The 19,995-nt window shown below is 42.1% G+C and overlaps 1 protein-coding gene across 1 annotated transcript in view; it reads right to left on the bottom strand.

Moving 5' to 3' along the window:
• The window catches only part of LOC149452372 (UDP-glycosyltransferase 3A1-like), a 42,728-nt gene extending 26,510 nt beyond the window's left edge, over positions 1-16,218 (bottom strand). Inside the window, exon 1 of the mRNA XM_089689415.1 lies at positions 16,122-16,218. Within this exon, the coding sequence (XP_089545541.1) occupies positions 16,122-16,218 (97 nt within the window). The remainder of the gene's footprint in view (positions 1-16,121) is intronic.
• Between the last annotated feature and the right edge of the window lie 3,777 nt (positions 16,219-19,995).

Below are 19,995 nucleotides of genomic sequence, written 5' to 3'. Positions count from 1 at the left end.
TTCATTCTGTGCTGTTGCGGCCAATTAATCTGTTCTCAGTCCCTTCTCTATCTGAAAAGTAAGACATCAGGGATCTGTTTAAACCCCTGATATTTCACCAAAGCCCCCCAAAAGGGGCCCTAAAAAATATGTAAAAAAAATAATAGAAAATACAATTGTAAAAAAAAAAAATAAATAAAATGGTAAGGGCTGTGGGATCAGTGGGAAGGGGGCCGGCGGGCCCTTCATGGTTTCTTGCACAGGGCCCTGAAGGTTCCAGTTACGTCTCTGAGTAAACGATTTCCTTGTGTGTATCCATCTTCTATATTCCTAGAAAATATACTGTACATCTATTGTAAGCCTTCTACTTCTCTGAATACCATAGCCACTCCTTTTAAACCAGGGTAATTCAGAAAGCCCCACACAGCGCATATATTTAATACATTTATTCAATTCTAAGTATAGTGCAGAAGACTCCATAGATTCTTCCCTGTCACCTTTACTTGCTGCATTATCCTAGGATCAGTCCAATGATTCCTACCTTTTGCAGCTCAGCACATGACTTAACCTGCAAGATTTGTACTGATATTTCATAGGCAGGTTGGCTGAGACAATACCAAACTCCTAGAACACCCTTAGATGTTGTTTGGAGAGACCCTTGACATTCTATAGTTGCTTAGCCCCCTTTTATGAAGGGGTTGGTGATTGCTCTTCTCTTCACCATTATGGGCTCCAGAGTAGTGGAGTATATTTTTTCGCTTGGAAAATTTTCTTTTTTGTTGTGGATTATCCTCTCCCTGATGTCAATTGTTAGGCATAGACATGTGTGATTTGTTTTGTTTCCGAAGCAAAATTCTGAAAAAAAATTTTGTTATTCAGAGATTTGGATGTATCTGAATTTCTGAATATCAAAAGTAATGAATTTCAGTGAATCCAAAATAAATTATAACAAAACAATTCTTTCGAATTTGAAAATGAATTTAATTTCAAAATAGAAACATATTGCAATAAATACAGTAAGATATAAAAGTGAAATAAGATGATAATTCCTACTTAGACTGCTTTATAAAATAGAATGGAAAAGAATAGAATAAAACAGAATAGTATAGAAAAGAATGTAATATAATTGACAGAATAGAAAATAAGAGAATAGAATTTTAAAAAATAGATTCAAACAGAATAAAATAGAATAAAACAGAATAGGACAGGGATAGAATAGAATACAATAGAATAGAATATAAAATAGAATAAAAAGGAATAGAAAAGAGTAGAGAAGAGTAAAACAGAATATAATAGAAAATTATTATTATTATTACTATTACTATACAGGATTTATATAGCGCCAACAGTTTGCTCAGCGCTGTACAATATAATGGGAGATAATACAGCAACAATACAGTTCAATACAAGAGGGTTAGGAGTGCCCTGCTCCTTGGAGCTTACAATCTAAGAGAAATAAATTAAAGAAATAGAAAATAGAATAACACAGACTAGAATAGAAAAGAACAGAATAAAACAGAATAGAATAAAAAGAATGGAATATAATGCAAAAGAATAAAACAGAAAAGAATAGAACAGAAAAGAACACAGTAGAATAGAAAAGAAAAGAAAACATAAAAATAGAACAGAATAAATTAGAACAAATATAGCCGAATTTCGAAACTCCAATTGATTTAAAAATAACAAATATATTTTTGAATTTCGAAACAATTTGAAAAAATGAATATACGAGACAAATTCTGAAAACAAATCATTCTAAAATGATGTACGTCCATTGTGTTCGAAGAGGACCTTGACATCTAACAGGTATTGGGCTGTCCACAGTGTGTCCGTAGGTGGCTGGTAAGGCCTAAACAGGCACGAAATGTTCTGCCACATGTTGGGTAGACATATGTGGGCACCACCGTTGCAGCATTTGCAGCTCTGGCTTTGCGTAGTGCACGCTTCTCTTGTGCTGTGGTTGTTCTTCTCTCCACAAATATCTGGCAGCCTTGGTGGATCAACATGCGCCATGTCGATTGATCTTGTGCCAGGGTTTCCCAAGAGGTGGTGTCAATATCCAGGGACTTGAAGGAAGCTTTCAGTGTGTCTTTGTACCACTTCCTTTGTCCCACTTGCGATCGCCTTCCTTGAGACAGCTTACCATAGAGGAACTGTTCAGGGATGCAGTGGATTGGCATCCTTACAACATGGCCTGCCCAGCGTGTCTGGGCTTTCATCAGCAGGGTGTGAACTGATGGCAGGCCTGCTCTGGAGAGGACTTCTGTGTGTGGCACCTTGTCCTGCAAACAGATCCTCAGAAGTCTGCGGAGGCAGGTCATTTGGAAGTGGTTCAATTGCCTAGCATGCCTCCTGTATAAAGCCCAATTCTCACTGGCATACATCAGGGTAGTTAGCACTACTGCTCGGTAGACTTTGAGCTTTGTGGCAAGGCTTATTCCACGGCGGTCCCACACGTTGGTCAGTAGTCTACCAAATGCAGAGCTTGCCTTGGCGATTCTGCAGGTGACCTCAATGTCAATTGTCACTGCGTGGGATAGGGTGCTGCCAAGGTATGTAAATTGGTCCACTGCTTGCAGCTTTTGTCCCTTCATTCTGATGGTGGGCTCTTGGTATTGGGCTTTCAGAGCTGGCTGAGGCATTGCTTTGGTCTTCTTTGTGTTGATGAGGAGGCTGAAGTTGTCACATGCTGCTGCGAATTTATCCAAACTGGCTTGCATTTTGTGCTCTAATCCAGCATTCAGGGCACAGTCATCAGCAAAAAGGGGGTCTCATAGCACCATCTCCTTTACCTTGGTGACAGCCTGGAGTCTTCTCAGGTTGAACAGTTTCCCATCGGTCCTGTATCTCAGGCTAACTACCAAAGAACTGTTCTGGAAGGCGTCTGACAGCATGGCTGAAAACATTATACTGAACAGGGTCGGTGCCAACATACAACCTTGCTTGACGCTGTTGGTAACGGGAAAGGCCTCTGTAGCTTCTCCGTCATCCAAAACATGAGCCATCATGCCGTCATGGAACTGACTTACTATTAGGTTAAATCTGTCAGGGCAACCAAATTTCGACAGGATGCGCCACAGACCTTTGTGACTGACAGTGTCAAAAGCCTGACAAAACATAACAAACGAATTTGAAACAAAACTAATTTTTCCATTGTGCGCATCTCTAGTTAGGTATGTCCTACTGAGCTTAGCAGCTCACTAATTCACCTTTCATCTGAAAATATCCAGGCTTCCTCTCCCTGATCACAAGAGTTCCCCACTAGACTTAACCCTCCTTCTGGGTTGTCCAAGCAATGACTTAATTACTAGAAAAATCTTCTACTGTTTGACTACATTGCTATGAGGTTTAGTTCTCCTGTTCTTATAGGTCTTGTACTGTTCTACTTATACATGATGGTCTAATTTGTCTTGGCCCTTCTCCATCCAGTCTCCTCTTCAGGTATTGTTTCCTTTGATACCCTATGAAGGATTATTTCCACAATGCTTGGATCTCTAAGGGGTTCTAAGTGGCACATCTCAGTTGGACTGCCTTTGGACACCCCATTCTGCAAACACTATGTACAATTCCTGTGCTCAATGAACAAGAAAATAAAATATTTTTGCATTTTTGTAAAATCTTTTTCTTCGAGTTCGTTAACCACTTCCTGTCTGGCCCATGTATATAAACGGCCAGACAGGAGCAGTGCAGGAGCGCGCCATTTTAAACGGCGCCCGCCATTTTAGCTTGTGCACGGAGCGTGCGCGGCACCGCGATCCGGTGCCCACTGTGTCCGGAGGACACAACGGAACACTGATTGCTGTACGGGACCTCTATGTGAGGTCCTGATCATGTGATCACTGATTGGCCAATCAGTGATCACATGAATAGTAGTAAGCAAGATGTCACTTCTGACATCATTGCTTACTACTAGTGAATGATCACAGAGGTCACATGGTACAAAGCTATTCACAACAGCCTTGTACCATGTGACAAGCTGTGAACAATCGCAGTTTTCACAGTATTTCTCAATGGCTGCAAGAATGAATATTTTTGTACTTACTGTAAAATCTTTTTCTTCGAGTCCATTGAGGAACACAGGTCACAAAACCGAGGCTTGACAGTTGCAGGTGGGTTTCTATGGGGTATTGGCTTAATTCTCTTTGTTTGCTAGTGTTTGAACCTCCCCAAGGCAGCAGTATAACTCATTCATCAAAGACTATAATTCCTGTGTCGCTCGAGGGGCTTGAAAAAAAAGATTTTATGATATGTACAAAAATTTTATTTTTTTAGCTGTCTGCAATAGCCTGTACAGACCCAGCAACCTGAGACTGGGGATAATTCATAGGGTTCATGTGATAATGTAAGAAATGTACACAGCAGTTTTCAGGGGCAGACTGACCATTTGGAAATTTGGGCACTGCCCGAGGGCCCAGGGTCAGTAGGGAGCCCCATGAGATGCCCCTGGTACCTTTTTCATAGGCTTTTTTGAGTTTGGGCAAGGACACAGGGGCCCCATTATCCCCTATTGCCCGGGGGGTCAGTAGGGGGCCCCATGAGATGCCCCTGGTACCTTTTTCATAGGCTTTTTTGAGTTTGGGCAAGAACACAGGGGCCCCATGATCCCCTATTGCCCGGGGGGTCAGTAGGGGGCCCCATGAGATGCCCCTGGTGTCTTTTTCATAGGCTTTTTTGAGTTCGGGCAAGGACACAGGGGCCCCATGATACCCTATTGCCCCATGAGTTGTCAGTCCGCCCCTGGCAGGTATCATTGGGTTTTGCAGCATCTCTCACACCTACTGCCTCGTACTCATTTTTCAAAGTCTGACATGCTAGGTAATGATGACTCAGATGTGCTTGTCGGTCCTGTGTTACCTCTTACCTGCTGGGAGTGTCTTGACTCTCAGACTCACTCCCTTACTGCAATGCACATAGCACACCAAGATTTAAACAAGAATACACATGACTTTTGTATGTGTATATTTTCTTATCCTGGAGTTCAGCTTTAACTATAACTATTTCATTCTATGTAATATATTCATTGATTATGAACATTTTATGTATTTGCACTATATGAAATATTTATTTATTACAGGTACTTACACTCACTGGCCTCTTTATTAGGTACATCTGTTAAATTGCTTGGTAACACAAATTGCTAATCAGTCAATCACATGACAGCAACTCAATGCATTTAGACATCTAGACGTGGTGAAGACGACTTGCTGAAGGTCAAACTGAGCATCAGAATGGGGAAGAAAGGGGATTTAAGTGACTTTAAATGTGGCATGGTTGTTGGTGCCAGACGGGCTGGTCTGAGTATTTTAGAAACTGCTGATCTACTGGGATTTCACACACAACCATCTCTAGGGTTTACAGGGAATGCTTCGAAATAGATAAAATATCCATTGAGCGGCAGTTTTGTGGATGAAAATGCCTTGTTTATGTCAGTGGTCAGAGGAGAATTGGCAGACTAGTTTGAGATGATAGAAAGGCAACAGTAACTCAAATAATCACTTGTTGCAATCAAGGTATTCAGAATAGCATCTCTGAACACACAATATGTCGAACATTGAATCAGATGGGCTACAACAGCAGAAGACCACGCCGGGTGCCACTCCTGTCAGAAGATTGGAATAAAGTTGCCAGGTCTGATGAGTCTCAATTTCAGCTGCGACATTCAGATGGTAGGGTCAGAATTTGGCATAAACACCACATAAGCATGGATCTATCCTGCCTTGTATCAATGGTCCAGGCTGGTGGTGGTGGTGTAATGGTGTGGGGGATATTTCCTTGGCACACTTTGGGCCCCTTAGTACCAATTGAGCATTGTTTAAATACCATGGCCTACCTGAGTATTGTTGCTGACCATGTCCATCTCTTTATGACTAAATTGTACCCATCTTCTGATGGCTACTTCCAGCAGGATAATGCACCATGTCACAAAGCTCAAATCATCTGAAACTGGTTTCTGGAAGATGACAATGAGTTCACTGTACTCCAATGGCCTCCACAGTCACCAGATCTCAATCCAATAGAGCACCTTTGGGAAGTGGTGGAACAGGAAATTTGCATAATGGATGCGCAGCTGACAAATCTGCAGCAACTAATCAGCAATCTAACAGCTCTTAGGCCCCCTTGCCCAGGGAATAACCTCAGTACAGCTGGGTGAAGAGGAGTAATCCTCAGGGATCTGAGGAGGTACACTAAGAAGAGTCTTTGGAGCTCTTCAAGGAAAGAGACTGCTGCTATCCACATTTTTGTACATAGTTGGTCCTCAAGTTCTACAATGCCTTGGGCATCCTATATACCGCTAAACCTGATCCAAGTTCTTAACCCCTTAAAAAAAACACAAAAACAAGCTCAAGGACTGTTCTTTGACTCCAGTGTGCAAGGTATGGAAATGCGTGTTGCCTGGCCATGCAGAGCGTAGGGGGACCCAAATCAAATCCAGCGGCCCCTAAGGGGGTAGTGCTACACACACTATATTGCCAAAGTATTGGGACACACCTCCAAATCATTGGATTCAGACATTTTGGACAATTTCATGCTCCCAACTTTGTGGGCACAGTTTGCGTATGGCCCCTTCCTGTTCCAACGTGACTGCACACCAGTGCACAAGCAAGGTCCATAATGATGGATGAGTGAGTTTGGTGTGGAGGAACTTGACTGGCCTCAACCAGATAGAACACCTTTGGAATGAATTAAAGCAGAGACTGCGAGCCAGGTCTTCTCGTCCGACATCAGTGCCTGACCTCACAAATGTGCTTCTGGAAGAATGGTCAAACAGTCTCATAGAAACTCCAAAACCTTGTGGACAGCCTTCCCAGAAGAGTTGAAACTGTTATAGCTGCAAAGGGCAGGGCCGACTCAATATTGAACCCTACGGACTAAGACTAAGATGCCATTAAAATTAATCTGCGTGTAAAGGTAGGCGTCCCAATACTTTTGGCAATATAGTGTATGCAAAGCGCTGTGTAAATTGACAGCACTACATAGGTACGTAATAAATTCCCCTACCTAATGCTTACTTGTGACTAACTGGCTGCTAAGGAGAAACCTGGATGATGCTATATGCATACAGCGCCTGTACAATTCACGCACACCCCTGCACCCTTCTCCCCCCAGCAATCTGACTGACAGCAGCAGTAGCCTATTACTCCACTGCCTTCAAAGCTGGAAAGTTCAGAGAAGAAGCACAGATCATCCGGGACACGTCAGTATTGAAAAGGAACTGTGAATAAGTATTTGGGGCGGAGGGGGGGGGGGCATAGAAAAATACTTAGGCATTTTTTACCTTACTGTAGAGAAAATATTAAATAATATGTAAACCCAACATTTTATATTCCTGATATGTGTCTGCTGCACCATGCACTTGTATGAAAAAATGTATCCTGTTCTCTTTGTATTGCTTCCTTTGTGTGAAATACATGGTGATCCTGCCAGTCCCTCTGCTTTCCTATCAGAAACTGATTACACGAGAGCACAACATGGTCAGTTCTGTAGCTATGCTGGGAATTCAGCCTGCTCTCCTCCAATGTTCAGACTTGTCCCAACACATGAGCGGGTGCTTCCACTAGGTAAACTAGGAAGCCACCTAGGGTGCACTACCACCTAGGGGCACCTGGGTGCAGCACAGGCCGGCAATCCTTTTGTGTGGGACGCTGCCACATCATGAATGATCCTCCAGCTGAGGGGAGGGGCGGCAGAGGGGAGGAAGAAAGGACAGAGGAAGATGCCGAGTGCATGGGGACAGTGTAGCAGCTGAGCTGCCACTCTTTCCAGTGTTCCTCTCAGACTCAGTCCCTTACTGCAAGCCGGCTGACAGCTGCTGATCACTGTGGCATTCCTGCCCTTCTCTTCTCATTCATCCTTGGAGGCGGAGCTGCACCTGCGAAGGAAGGTAATGTCTGACACTGATGTTTCGTGTCTGTGTGAGCGTGACCCGGCTGGCCATCCATCACATGTACAATGTGTCAGTGAGTGATGACATCATCACGATCCCACAGCCTGCTCTTCTAGTGCCTGCTGGACCTGCTGATCTGTGTCAGTGTTGGTGGTGGTGTGTTGTGTCGGATCTGTCACTGTGTTGGATCTCTCAGTTCAGGTGTTCTCTCTGTATGTGTGGGCTGGGCTGCCTGTTGTCACAGTGTTTTATCCCCCCCCCATTGCCTGGGGAATTCCAGCCTGGGATCTGTCAGAGTGTGGATCCATCATCCTCCACTCACTGCAACTGTCACCCTGTCACTGCCAGCCACAGATACATTTGGACACATCCGTCCATGACACTAATTTTGTCTTTAATATTGTTGCTGGGGGCATATTATGGCACTTATTTCTGCAAATTAAAAGAGATTTAGTCATTTCATGTTTTGTTGATTTAATATTTTCTACTGTTATAAATTTTTTTTTTTTATTTGTGAGAGGGGAGGGGGGTTGCAGGTAGCTGGTCCTGTCTAGGGCACAAAATAGTGTAGCACTGGCCCTGCTGACACCCCCCCCCATTGCTGTCTTAGCCAATGAGGAGAGGGAGTCCTGGGATAGCCGAGACTCCAGTGCACATCGCTGGATCAAGAGGGGGCTTAGGTGAATATTAGGGAGGCTGATGGGGATTCTGCACAGAACCTTTACAACCACTTGAAGGTCATCTGCCATCTATGGGCATAAAACAGAATAATGGTGTGTTTATTTTTAGAATTTGTCATTCTAAGCAGTTTTTTGTACATTTTGTAAACATTGTATGCTAGAGGACACTGGGATGTTACAAACCTCACAGGATTAAAATGTAATGCCCAGACTGATATTGGGACATAAAAGAAAGGAAGACATGAGCTCAAATACCCTCCCTATTGCACAGGGAAATTAAATCAATAGAGAACAAATGGGTAATTGGCTAGAAATGTGAACTAATGCAAGAATTATAATAGATGGCAGTTAGTATTGTGGCAGGGTGATGTCAACAACAGCAAACCTTTCCACAGGAATGTCTATTTGATTTGTTTGCTGTTATGGACGTGTTTGTCTAAAAGAGGAACCAGGGAGTTTTACGCTGGGTATGCAGACTTAGCTATTTCTTTTGTTCACCACACCACAATGAGGGAAAAAAACAAATGGATTCCCCCATCCACACAAGTGAGCTGGATGGAGGAGTCCCCGCTATCATACAATACAATAGCACAGCTGAAATGCCTCTGCTGTCAGAGTACACTGATCAGCATTGCAGCCAATTGGCTGCAACCAGTGCCGAATTATAAAATAGACAAAATAGGCATTGGCCTATGGGCCCCATACTGTTTAAGGGCCCCGTGGCAACAGATAAAAATTATATTGATTTGCTCTTGAAAGAAAATTAAAATGAAGCTTTCTTAAATTGTTTACAAAAGAGAAAAAGTGAACCTCAAAGAAACAAAACCTTTGCATTAAAGACTCTAATGAGAAAATATTGAATTAATGTATTATACCCATTAACAGCTCAAAGTACATAAACCATAGACACCAGGTTGACATTACAGTTTGTCTCTCAAGAGCTCGTCTTCTTTCAGCTGTCAGTTGTAAAAAAATTGGTACAACCTACATACCTGTAATACACAGTAATGATTGTCATTTCCATCTAGTGGCTGACCTGCACATTACATCATTCAAAGTTATCCAATAGCACAGCAGAATGTGCCTTTGGCGCAGTAAAGGCTTCTTTCTGGCAACTCGACTATGCAGCTCATTTTTGTTCAATTACCATCGTATTGTGCTCCTTCAAAACAACCACACCATCTTTTTGCCAGAGCAGCCTTTATTTCTCCTGAGGTTACGTGTGGGATTTTCTTTGCATCCTGAACAATTCTTCTGGTGGTTGTGGCTGAAAACTTTCTTGTGCAATCTGTACTTGGCTTGGTATCAAGAGATCCCTGAATTTTCCACTTCTTAATAAGTGATTTACCAGTACTGACTGGCATATTCAAGGCTTCGTATATCTTTTTATTTCCTTTTCCATCCTCATAAAGTTACCATGTTATGCAGGTCTTTTGACAGTTCCTCATGGGTCAGTATCTAGCCTGCCCAGTGCATCAATGTAAAAGTTAACAAACGCATTGAATATTTATACACAGACACTAATTGCAATTTAAAAAGACACAGATGTGGAAAACTAACCTTTTTTGCCTTTTAAACCTGTTTGTGTCACCTCATTTCTCTACACCAAGATAAAAACTTCCAGGCTATGCAAACTTTTAATCAGGGACATTTCGGTGATTTCTGATATCATTATGATTTAAAAATGAGCCAAATTATGTGATAATAAATGGCTTCATATGATCACTATTCTTAAATAAAAGACAGTTTTTTGGCATGATCAGCCATATGTTTAAAATCAATGCCAAAATTTCACGATTTCTGCCAGTATATGCAAACTTTGGAGCACAACTGTAGTACTAATGGAAAAGGAAAGGAGGAATGTGTAGGGTGATTCAATGGGAGGGGCAATCCTTTAAGTGGTTCTTAGCTGACTATCGTTGGGGCCCTTTAAGTAGCATTGGTACACTTGTTGGCAGTCCCAATGAACCAGCATGCAGTGTAGGATGGTAAAGATGAAACAGATAAGGCACAGCAGCAGTATCAGGTAAGGCACAGATGTGATGTAATATGATTAATTTCCTACAGTTGCAAGAAAAAGTATGTGAACCCCTTGGGATTACGTGGAGTTTTGCATGAATTGGGCATAAAATGTGCTCTGAACGTCATCTAAGTCACAACAGTAGAAGAACACAGTCTGCTGAACATAATACTACACAAACATTAGATGTTGCCATGGTTTAATTGCACATTACATGTAATCATTCACAGTGCAGGGAGGAAAAAGTATGTGAGGCCCTAGCTTAATGACTTCTCCCAGAGCTAATTGGAGCCAGGAGTGAGCCAACCTTGACTCCAATCAGTGTGATGATATTGGATGTGTTGCTGACAGCTGTCCTGCCCTTAAAAAACACACACCTGTTTTGGGTTTACTGGTTTCAAGAAGCACTGTCTGATGTGAACCATGCCTCGCAGAAAAGAGCTCTCAGAAGACCTACGATCAAGAATTGTTGACTTGCATGAAGCTGGAAAGGGTTACGAAAGTATCTGCAAAAGCCTTGATGTTCATGTGTCCACGGTAAGACAGACTGTCTACAAATGGAGAAAGTTTAGCACTGTTGCTACTCTCCCTAGGCATGGTCGTCCTGTAAAAATGACTGCAAGAACAGAGCGCAGAATGCTGCATGAGGTAAAGAAGAATCCCAGAGTGTCAGCTAAAGACCTACAGAAATCTCTGGCACATGCTAACATTTTTGTTGACACATCTACAATAAGGAAAACATTAAACAAGACTGGAGTACATGGGAGGACACCACGGAGGAAGCCATTGCTGTCCAAAAAGAAAATTGCAGCACGTTTGAAGTTTGCAAAAGAGCACCTGGATGTTCCACAGCACTACTGGCAAAATATACTGTGGACAGATGAAACCAAGATTGAGGTGTTTGGGAAGAACACACAACACTATGTGTGGAGAAAAAAAGGCACAGCACACCAACATCAAAACCTCATCCCCACTGTAAAACATGGCGGAGGGAGCATCATGGTTTGGGGCTGCTTTGCTGCCTCAGGGCCTGGACGGATTGTTGTCATTGATGGGAAAATGAATTCCAGAGTTTACAAGACATTTTGCAGGAAAACGTACGACCATCTGTCCGCCAACTGAAGCTCCACAGAGGATGGGTGATGCAACAGGACAATGACCCAAAGCATACAAGTAATTCAACAAAACAATGGCTGCAACAGCACAGAATACGCCTTCTGGAGTGGCCCAGTCAGAGTCCTGACCTCAAACCAATTGAAATGCTGTGGCATGACCTTAAGAGAGCGATTCACACCAGACATCCCAAGAATATTGCGACACTGAAACAGTTTTGTGAAGAGGAGTGGTCCAAAATTACTCCAGATCGTTGTGCAGGTCTGATCTGCAACTACAGGAAACAATTGGTTGAGGTTATTGCTGCCAAAGGAGGGTCAACCAGTTATTAAGTCCAAAGGTTCACATACTTTTTCCTCCCTGCGCTGTGAATTTTTACATGTTATGTGCAATTAAACCATGGCAACATCTAATGTTTGTGTAGTATTATGTTCAGCAGACTGTGTTCTTCTATTGTTGTGACTTAGATGACGTTCAGAGCACATTTTATGCCCAATTCATGCAAAACTCCACATAATCCCAAGGGGTTCACATACTTTTTCTTGCAACTGTACCTCAAATAACTCCTGCTAACAGGGCATATATTGGGTGATGGCCACCCTCACCAGTCCCTGAGATTCAGCTGAAAGACTGAAGTAGAATTGGTGTGCCCTGCTTTCTCTCTTTCTCTCTGAGGTGCCTCTGAAGTATTTAAAGGAACTTAAACTGTTCATGTCACTGTGCACAGTTGTATGCATGACTTGCAAAGGGAACTTTTACTTAGCTAAGTGAACAGTCTCCATTCATTTACTAAATAAATCAATTTTTAACTGCCTCCTGTCCCTCCAGAACGTGGTGAGCTTCGTATTGTGATGTCACCGCGTTCTGAAAGGAAGGTGGCCATTTTCTTGGTTTGAAACTTTTGTTCATTCAGTGCTGGTTATCTTATGATTTGATGTACGTGGATCTTTGAATAAATTGGCCAAAGTTTATACTGATTACTGCACTATGAGTTTTCTCTGTTCTTTATCCCTTTTCTGATTGCCGGATGGGAGATTCTCTAAGGTTTGCAAAGTTTAAAGTGGATCTTTCATCTTATATTTGCAGGAGGATTTCTTTAGTAGATTACCTACCATTCTGAGTCCCTATTACATCGTGCTTACTGATTGGCGTTTTAGTCCGGTTTGGGGGATCTTTCAGAGCGGAGTCATCATCCTGTATTTGGGCGAGGATATCCATTAGAAATTATTTGCCATACTGACTCCTCGGTATACTGCACATATTGACCACTTTATACGGTCAAAGAGTCCGGTAAGGGGCCATTTTTATCCGGATGTATGGTGACGGTATATGGGATCAAGATTTTTCTCCTTTATTTTGTTCCGTTTACTTTGAGTATTTATATGGACTTTAATTTCGACATTATTATTTAGCCAATTAGCGCTGCATTTCTTTGATTAAAATTTAAAAATATGTTCGTTGTTAAATGTAACCATGATATTTTCCCCATAATCCCCATATATGAAAGTCATTTTCCCCATAATCATATCTAAAAAGGTGAAATGTATTACATGGGATGTGTAACCATTATATTTCATCCATAATCCCCATGCAGATCAAAAATAACCACATTGTCATCAGAAATGCATCCATTTTTTTTCCTTCGCTTTTGTGATTTATAATCTTCATTTTTTAAACATCTTTTTTTCAGGTTCCTAATAAAACAATTCAAAATGTAGTGCTTTACAAATAAATGTACTGTATAATATCAGTAAATTAAAATTATTATTATTATTATACAGGATTTATATAGCGCCAACAGTTTGCACAGTGCTTTACAAAATGATCTATTCCTAGAAATATACTGTGTAATGTTTCCATTATTTCTGTAAAATTTACTATGATTCCATTGTACAGCTGCATACTGTATATACTGTATCAGCAATAGCCAATACTTCTTGCAACATAGTATCAAGCATTGCAGAAAAGAAAAACATATTTTGAGTAAAAACAGTCATTACCTTTATATGTGTGTAAAAATATACAGACACCTAATGAGAGCGTTGAGCATTACAGCCAATTATCCAATCCTTCAATCATCCCAATATGCAGTTTAGTACATCCCCCAACAGTTTGTGCAACACTGTACAACATGAGGGCAGACAGTACAGTTACAACACAATTCAATACAGGAGGAATCAGAGGGCCTTGCTCATTAAAGCTTGCAATTTAAAATGGAGGGTCAAGTGATACAAAAGGTAATACAGTGCCATGAAAAAGTATTCATAACCGTTGAAATTTTCCACATTTTGTCATGTTACAACCAAAACCATCAATATATTTTATTGGGATTTGATGTGATAGACCAACACAAAGTGGCACATAATTGTGAAGTGGAAGGAAAATGATAAATGGTTTTCAAAATGTTTTACAAATAAATATCTGAAAAGTGTGGCGACATTTGTATTCAGCCCCCCGGAGTCAATACTTTCAAGGACCCCCTTTGGCTGCAATTCCAGCTGTAAGTCTTTTTGGGGATGTCTCTACCAGTTTTGCACATCTAGAGAGGGACATTTCTGCCCATTCTTCTTTGCAGAATCACTCATGCTCTGTCAGATTGGATGGAGAGCGTCTGTGAACAGCAATTTTCAAGTCTTGCCACAGATTCTCCATTGGATTTAGGTCTGGACTTTGACTGGGCCATTCTAACACATGAATATGTTTTGATCTAAACCAATCCTTTGTAGCTCTGGCTGGATGTTTTGGGTCGTTGTCCTGCTGGAAGGTGAACCTCCGCCCTAGTTTTAAGGCTTTTGCAGACTCTAACAGGTTTTCTTCTAAGATTGCCCTGTATTTGGCTCCAGCCATCTTCCCATCAACTCTGACCAGCTTCCCTGTCCCCGCTGAAGAAAAGAATTCCCACAACATGATACTGCCACCACCATGTTTCACGGTGGGGATGGTGTGTGCAGGGTGATGTGCAGTGTTAGTTTTCTGCCACACATAGCGTTTTGCTTTTAGGCCAAAAAGTTCCATTTTGGTCTCATCTGACCAGAGCACGTTCTTCCACATGTTTGATGTGTCCCCCACTTCCATAAAGGCCAGATTTGTGGAGTACACAAATAATAGTTGTCCTGTGGACAGATTCTCCCACCTGAGCTGTGGATCTCTGCAGCTCCTCCAGAGTTACCATGGGCCTCTTTGCTGCTTCTCTGATTAATGCTCTCCTTGCCCAGCCTGTCAGTTTAGGTGGACGGCCATGTCTTGGTAGGTTTGCAGTTGTGCCATACTCTTTCCATTTTCAGATGATGGATTGAACAGTGCTCTGTGAGATGTTCAAAGCTTGGGATATCTTTTTAAAACCTAACCCTCCTTTACATTTCTCCACAACTTTATCCCTGACCTGTCTGGTGTGTTCCTTGGCCTTCATGATGTTGTTTGTTCACTAATGTCCTCTAACAAACCTCTGAGGGCTTCACAGAACAGCTGTATTTATACCGAGATTAAATTACACCCAGGTAGACTCTATTTACTAATTAGGTGACTTCTGAAGGCAATTGGTTCCATTAGATTTTAGTTAGAGGTATCAGAGTAAAAGGGGCTGAATACAAATGCACGCCACACTTTTCAGATATTTGTAAAACATTTTGAAAACCATTCATCATTTTCCTTCCACTTCACAATTATGTGACACTTTGTGTTGGTCTATCACATCAAATCCCAATAAAATACATTCAAATTTTTGGTTGTAACATCGGTATGATTACTTTTTCAAGGCACTGTAACTGTGGGGGATGAACTGATGGATAAAATAAAGGTACAGTTATTAGGTGGTTGCATAATAGGCTTCTCTGAAGAGAAGGGTTTTCACGGATCACCTAGAAGTAGACAGGGTAGGTGTTAGTCGGACAGCTTGGGGTAGGGAGTTCCATAGGATGGAAAAGACTTTGGAGAAGTCCTGGAGTTAAATTGATTATTATGCAAACCTGCTCCAGATTCTTAGTAAATTCCCCTCCCCCTCAATCTGCTTTTACACTGCTGCGGTGCAGCTTTCCTTCACTACAGGTGCAGTGTAGTTTGTTGGGATGATTGGAGGAGGGTAGCTGCACTTTCTCATCAAGTTTAATTGCGTACTGCATGTCTGGTGCGCTTTCTGCAAGCGCACTAATCTCCTGCTTGTTGCATCTTTGGTGCACTTTCTGAAAGTGTATCAAACATGCGGGATACAATATAATTAAGATAATGCTCACATAACCCACACCAAACATGCGAGTAAACTGCGCTGCACCTATGATACAGGAGCACTGCACCGCAAAAGAGTAAAAGTAGCCTCAATGTGTTCAACTATGTGCAACACATGATGCTGACAATACATACATGAGCAAGACAGAAGAAGATTTTGTTTTAATCTTGGTAATTCAGGAATGTATGATAACTTGTAAAAATAATAAAGGAAAGGACTCACCCGTAAAGCAGAGTGTCAGGATTTTGGCCCCATGAATAGAGAGGAGCTGCAATGCAAAGACCAGAAGGAACACAATCTGCTTCTTACATGTAGCCATTGTAGAGAGGAATGTGTGTGTGTACAGTGATCATTGACAGGACTGAGACTGGGAGGGGTCAGAATTCTAGCCACTCCTATTTCGGCTTTATGCCATTAAAGGATACATCCAACAGCTCATATATGGTCCCGGTAGAAAGCCCAGAAAATAACTAAATAGAGACATTTTTAACAGTGATAAGTCTGGAGTTGCAAAGAAATATGTTATTTCTGTTGGCTAAGCATGCATGTTGAACCTCTTCATCCTAATAATATATAAGGCACATGCGTGCGTGGTTATCAGCACAGAAAGTGTGCTGAAGATGCAGGAGACAAGCAACCCTGACTTTGGTGTGTTCTGGGTCATGCATATCCAGAAATACTGGAATTACAAGTGGCACCAGTACAAGCCTTGCTTGCTTAAGAGATTAGCCAGTCAGGTCAAAGTTTAGGACCTCTGCAGTGGTTGATAAACATTCCATTTGGAGTCAAAAATGCAGAGGATCCTACCCATGCCTGACATGCCAACAATGCTCTTTAATAATAATAGGCATGAACTTTATACACACAACACCTGGGGTTAGTTCCCCCATTAGACCCTACACATGACACTCATTATACATTAGTGTGTTCATGTAAACTTATGTACTTATGAAGGAAATAAGTATTTGATCCCTGCTGATTTTGAATGTTTGCCCACTCACAAAGAAATGATCAGTCTAAAAATCGAATGGTCGGTGTATTGTAACACTGAGAGACAGAATAGCAACAAAAAATTCAAAAGAAATGCATGTCTAACAAATTATGCACTGATTTGCGTGTTCATGAGGGAAATAAGTATTTGATCCCCTATCATTCAGCAGGATTTCTGGCTACCAGGTGTCTTTCATACAGGTAACAAGCTGAGATTAGAAGCAGTCTCTTAAAGGGAGTGCTGCTAATTTCATTTTATTACCTGTATAAAAGATACATGTCCATAGGAACAATCAAACAATTGGAATCCAAACTCTCCACCATGGCAAAGACCAAAGAGCTGTCCAAGGATGTCAGGGACAAGATTGTAGACCTACACAAGGCTGGACTGGGCTACCAAACAATCGCCAAGCAGCTTGGTGAGACGGTGACAACAGTTGGTACAATCATTCGCAAATGGAAGAAACACAAAACAAGTGTCAGTCTCCCTAGGTCTGGTGCACCATGCAAGATCTGTGTCAATGATCATCAGAACAGTGAGGAATCATCCCAGAACCACACGTGAGGATCTTGTCAATGATCTCCAGGCAGCTGGGACCACAGTCACCAAGAAAACAATTGGTAACACACTAAACTGACAAGGATTGAAATCCTGCAGTGCCCGATAGGTCCCTCTGCTCAAGAAAACACATGTCCAGACCCGTGTGAAGTTTGCCACTGAACATCTGAATGATGCAGAGGAGGACTGGTTGAAAGTGTTGTGGTCAGATGAGACCAAAATCGAGCTCTTTGGCATCCACTCAACTTGCCGTGTTTGGAGGAGGAGGAATGCTGCCTATGACCCCAAGAACACCATCCCAATTGTCAAACATGGTGGTGGAAACATTCTGCTTTGGGGGTGTTTTCCTGCTAAGGGGACAGGACAACTGCACCGCATCAAAGGGACGATGGACAGGGCAATGTACCATCAAATCTTGGGTGAGAACCTTCTTCCCTCAGCCAGGGCATTGAAAATGGGACGTGGATGGATGTTCAATTACTCAAAACACACGGCCAAGGCAACAAAGGAGTGGCTCAAGAAGAAGCACATTAAGGTCCTGGAGTGGGCTAGCCAGTCTCCAGACCTTAATCCAATTGAAAATCTGTGGAGGGAGCTGAACATTCGAGTTGCCAAACGTCAGCCACCAAACCTTAATGACTTGGAGAGGATCTGCCAAGAGGAGTGGGCCAAAATCCCTCCTGAGATGTGTGCAAACCTGGCAGCCAACTACAGGAAATGTCTGACCTCTGTGATTACCAACAAGGGATTTGCCACCAAGAACTAAGTCATGTTTTGTGAAGGGGATCACATACCTATTTCCCTCATGAACATGCAAATCAGTGCATCATTTGTTAGACATGCATTTCTTTTGAATTTTTTGTTGTTATTCTGTCTCTCAGTGTTACAATACACCTAGCATTCGATTTTTAGACTGATAACTTCTTTGTGAATGGGCAAACATTCAAAATCAGCAGGGGAGCAAATACTTATTTCCTTCACTGTATGTTGAAAGAACTAGCCAAAAAATCAAGGATCAAGATGCCCAACATCAACATCCGATCCGCAAGTGAAAATAGTCATTTCTAAACATTTCATTGAATGCAGACGTTTAAAAAAAATGACCTAGAAGTTACAGTGTTGGACTACAGTTGTAAGAAAAAGTATGTGAACCCCTTGGGATTCCGTGGAGTTTTGCATGAATTGGGCATAAAAAGTGCTCTGAACGTCATCTAAGTTACAACAATAGAAGAACACAGTCTGCTGAACATAATACTACACAAACATTAGATGTTGCCATGGTTTAATTGCACATAACATGTAAACATTCACAGTGCAGGGAGGAAAAAGTATGTGAACCTTTGGACTTAATAACTGGTTGACCCTCCTTTGGCAGCAATAACCCCAACCAAACGTTTCCTGTAGTTGCAGATCAGACCTGCACAACGATCTGGAGTAATTTTGGACCACTCGTCTTCACAAAACTGCTTCAGTGTAGCAATATTCTTGGGATGTCTGGTGTGAATCGCTCTCTTAAGGTCATGCCACAGCATTTCAATCGGTTTGAGGTCAGGACTGTGACTGGGCCACTCCAGAAGGCGTATTCTGTGCTGTTGCAGCCATTGTCTTGTTGAATTACTTGTATGCTTTGGGTCATTGTCCTGTTGCATCACCCATCCTCTGCGGAGCTTCAGTTGGCGGACAGATGGTCGTACGTTTTCCTGCAAAATGTCTTGATAAACTCTGGAATTCATTTTCCCATCAATGACAACAATCCGTCCAGGCCCTGAGGCAGCAAAGCAGCCCCAAACCATGATGCTCCCTCCGCCATGTTTCACAGTGGGGATGAGGTTTTGATGTTGGTGTGCTGGGCCTTTTTTCCTCCACACACAGTGTTGTGTGTTCTTCCCAAACAACTCAATCTTGGTTTCATCTGTCCACAGTATATTTTGCCAGTAGTGCTGTGGAACATCCAGGTGCTCTTTTGCAAACTTCAAACGTGCTGCAATCTTCTTTTTGGACAGCAATGGCTTCCTCCGTGGTGTCCTCCCATGTACTCCATTCTTGTTTAATGTTTTCCTTATTGTAGATGTGTCAACAAAAATGTTAGCATGTGCCAGAGATTTCTGTAGGTCTTTAGCTGACACTCTGGGATTCTTCTTTACCTCATGCAGCATTCTGCGCTGTGCTCTTGCAGTCATTTTTACAGGACAACCACGCCTTGGGAGAGTAGCAGCAGTGCTAAACTTTCTCCATTTGTAGACAGTCTGTCTTACCGTGGACACATGAACATCAAGGCTTTTGGAGATACTTTTGTAACCCTTTCCAGCTTCATGCAAGTCAACAATTCTTGATGGTAGGTCTTCTGAGAGCTCTTTTCTGCGAGGCATGGTTCACATCAGACAGTGCATCTTGAAACCAGTAAACCCAAAACAGGTGTGTGTTTTTTAAGGGCAGGACAGCTGTCAGCAACACATCCAATATCATCACACTGATTGGAGTCAAGGTTGGCTCACTCCTGGCTCCAATTAGCTCTGAGAGAAGTCATTAAGCTAGGGCCTCACATAC

The sequence above is a fragment of the Staurois parvus genome, unplaced genomic scaffold, assembly GCF_062004578.1.
Source record: "Staurois parvus isolate SC_StPar_1 unplaced genomic scaffold, SC_StPar_1.0 ptg000475l, whole genome shotgun sequence".
NCBI lineage: Eukaryota > Metazoa > Chordata > Amphibia > Anura > Ranidae > Staurois > Staurois parvus.
Note: the sequence above shows the minus strand (reverse complement) of the source record. Positions and strands in the feature narration are given on the sequence as shown.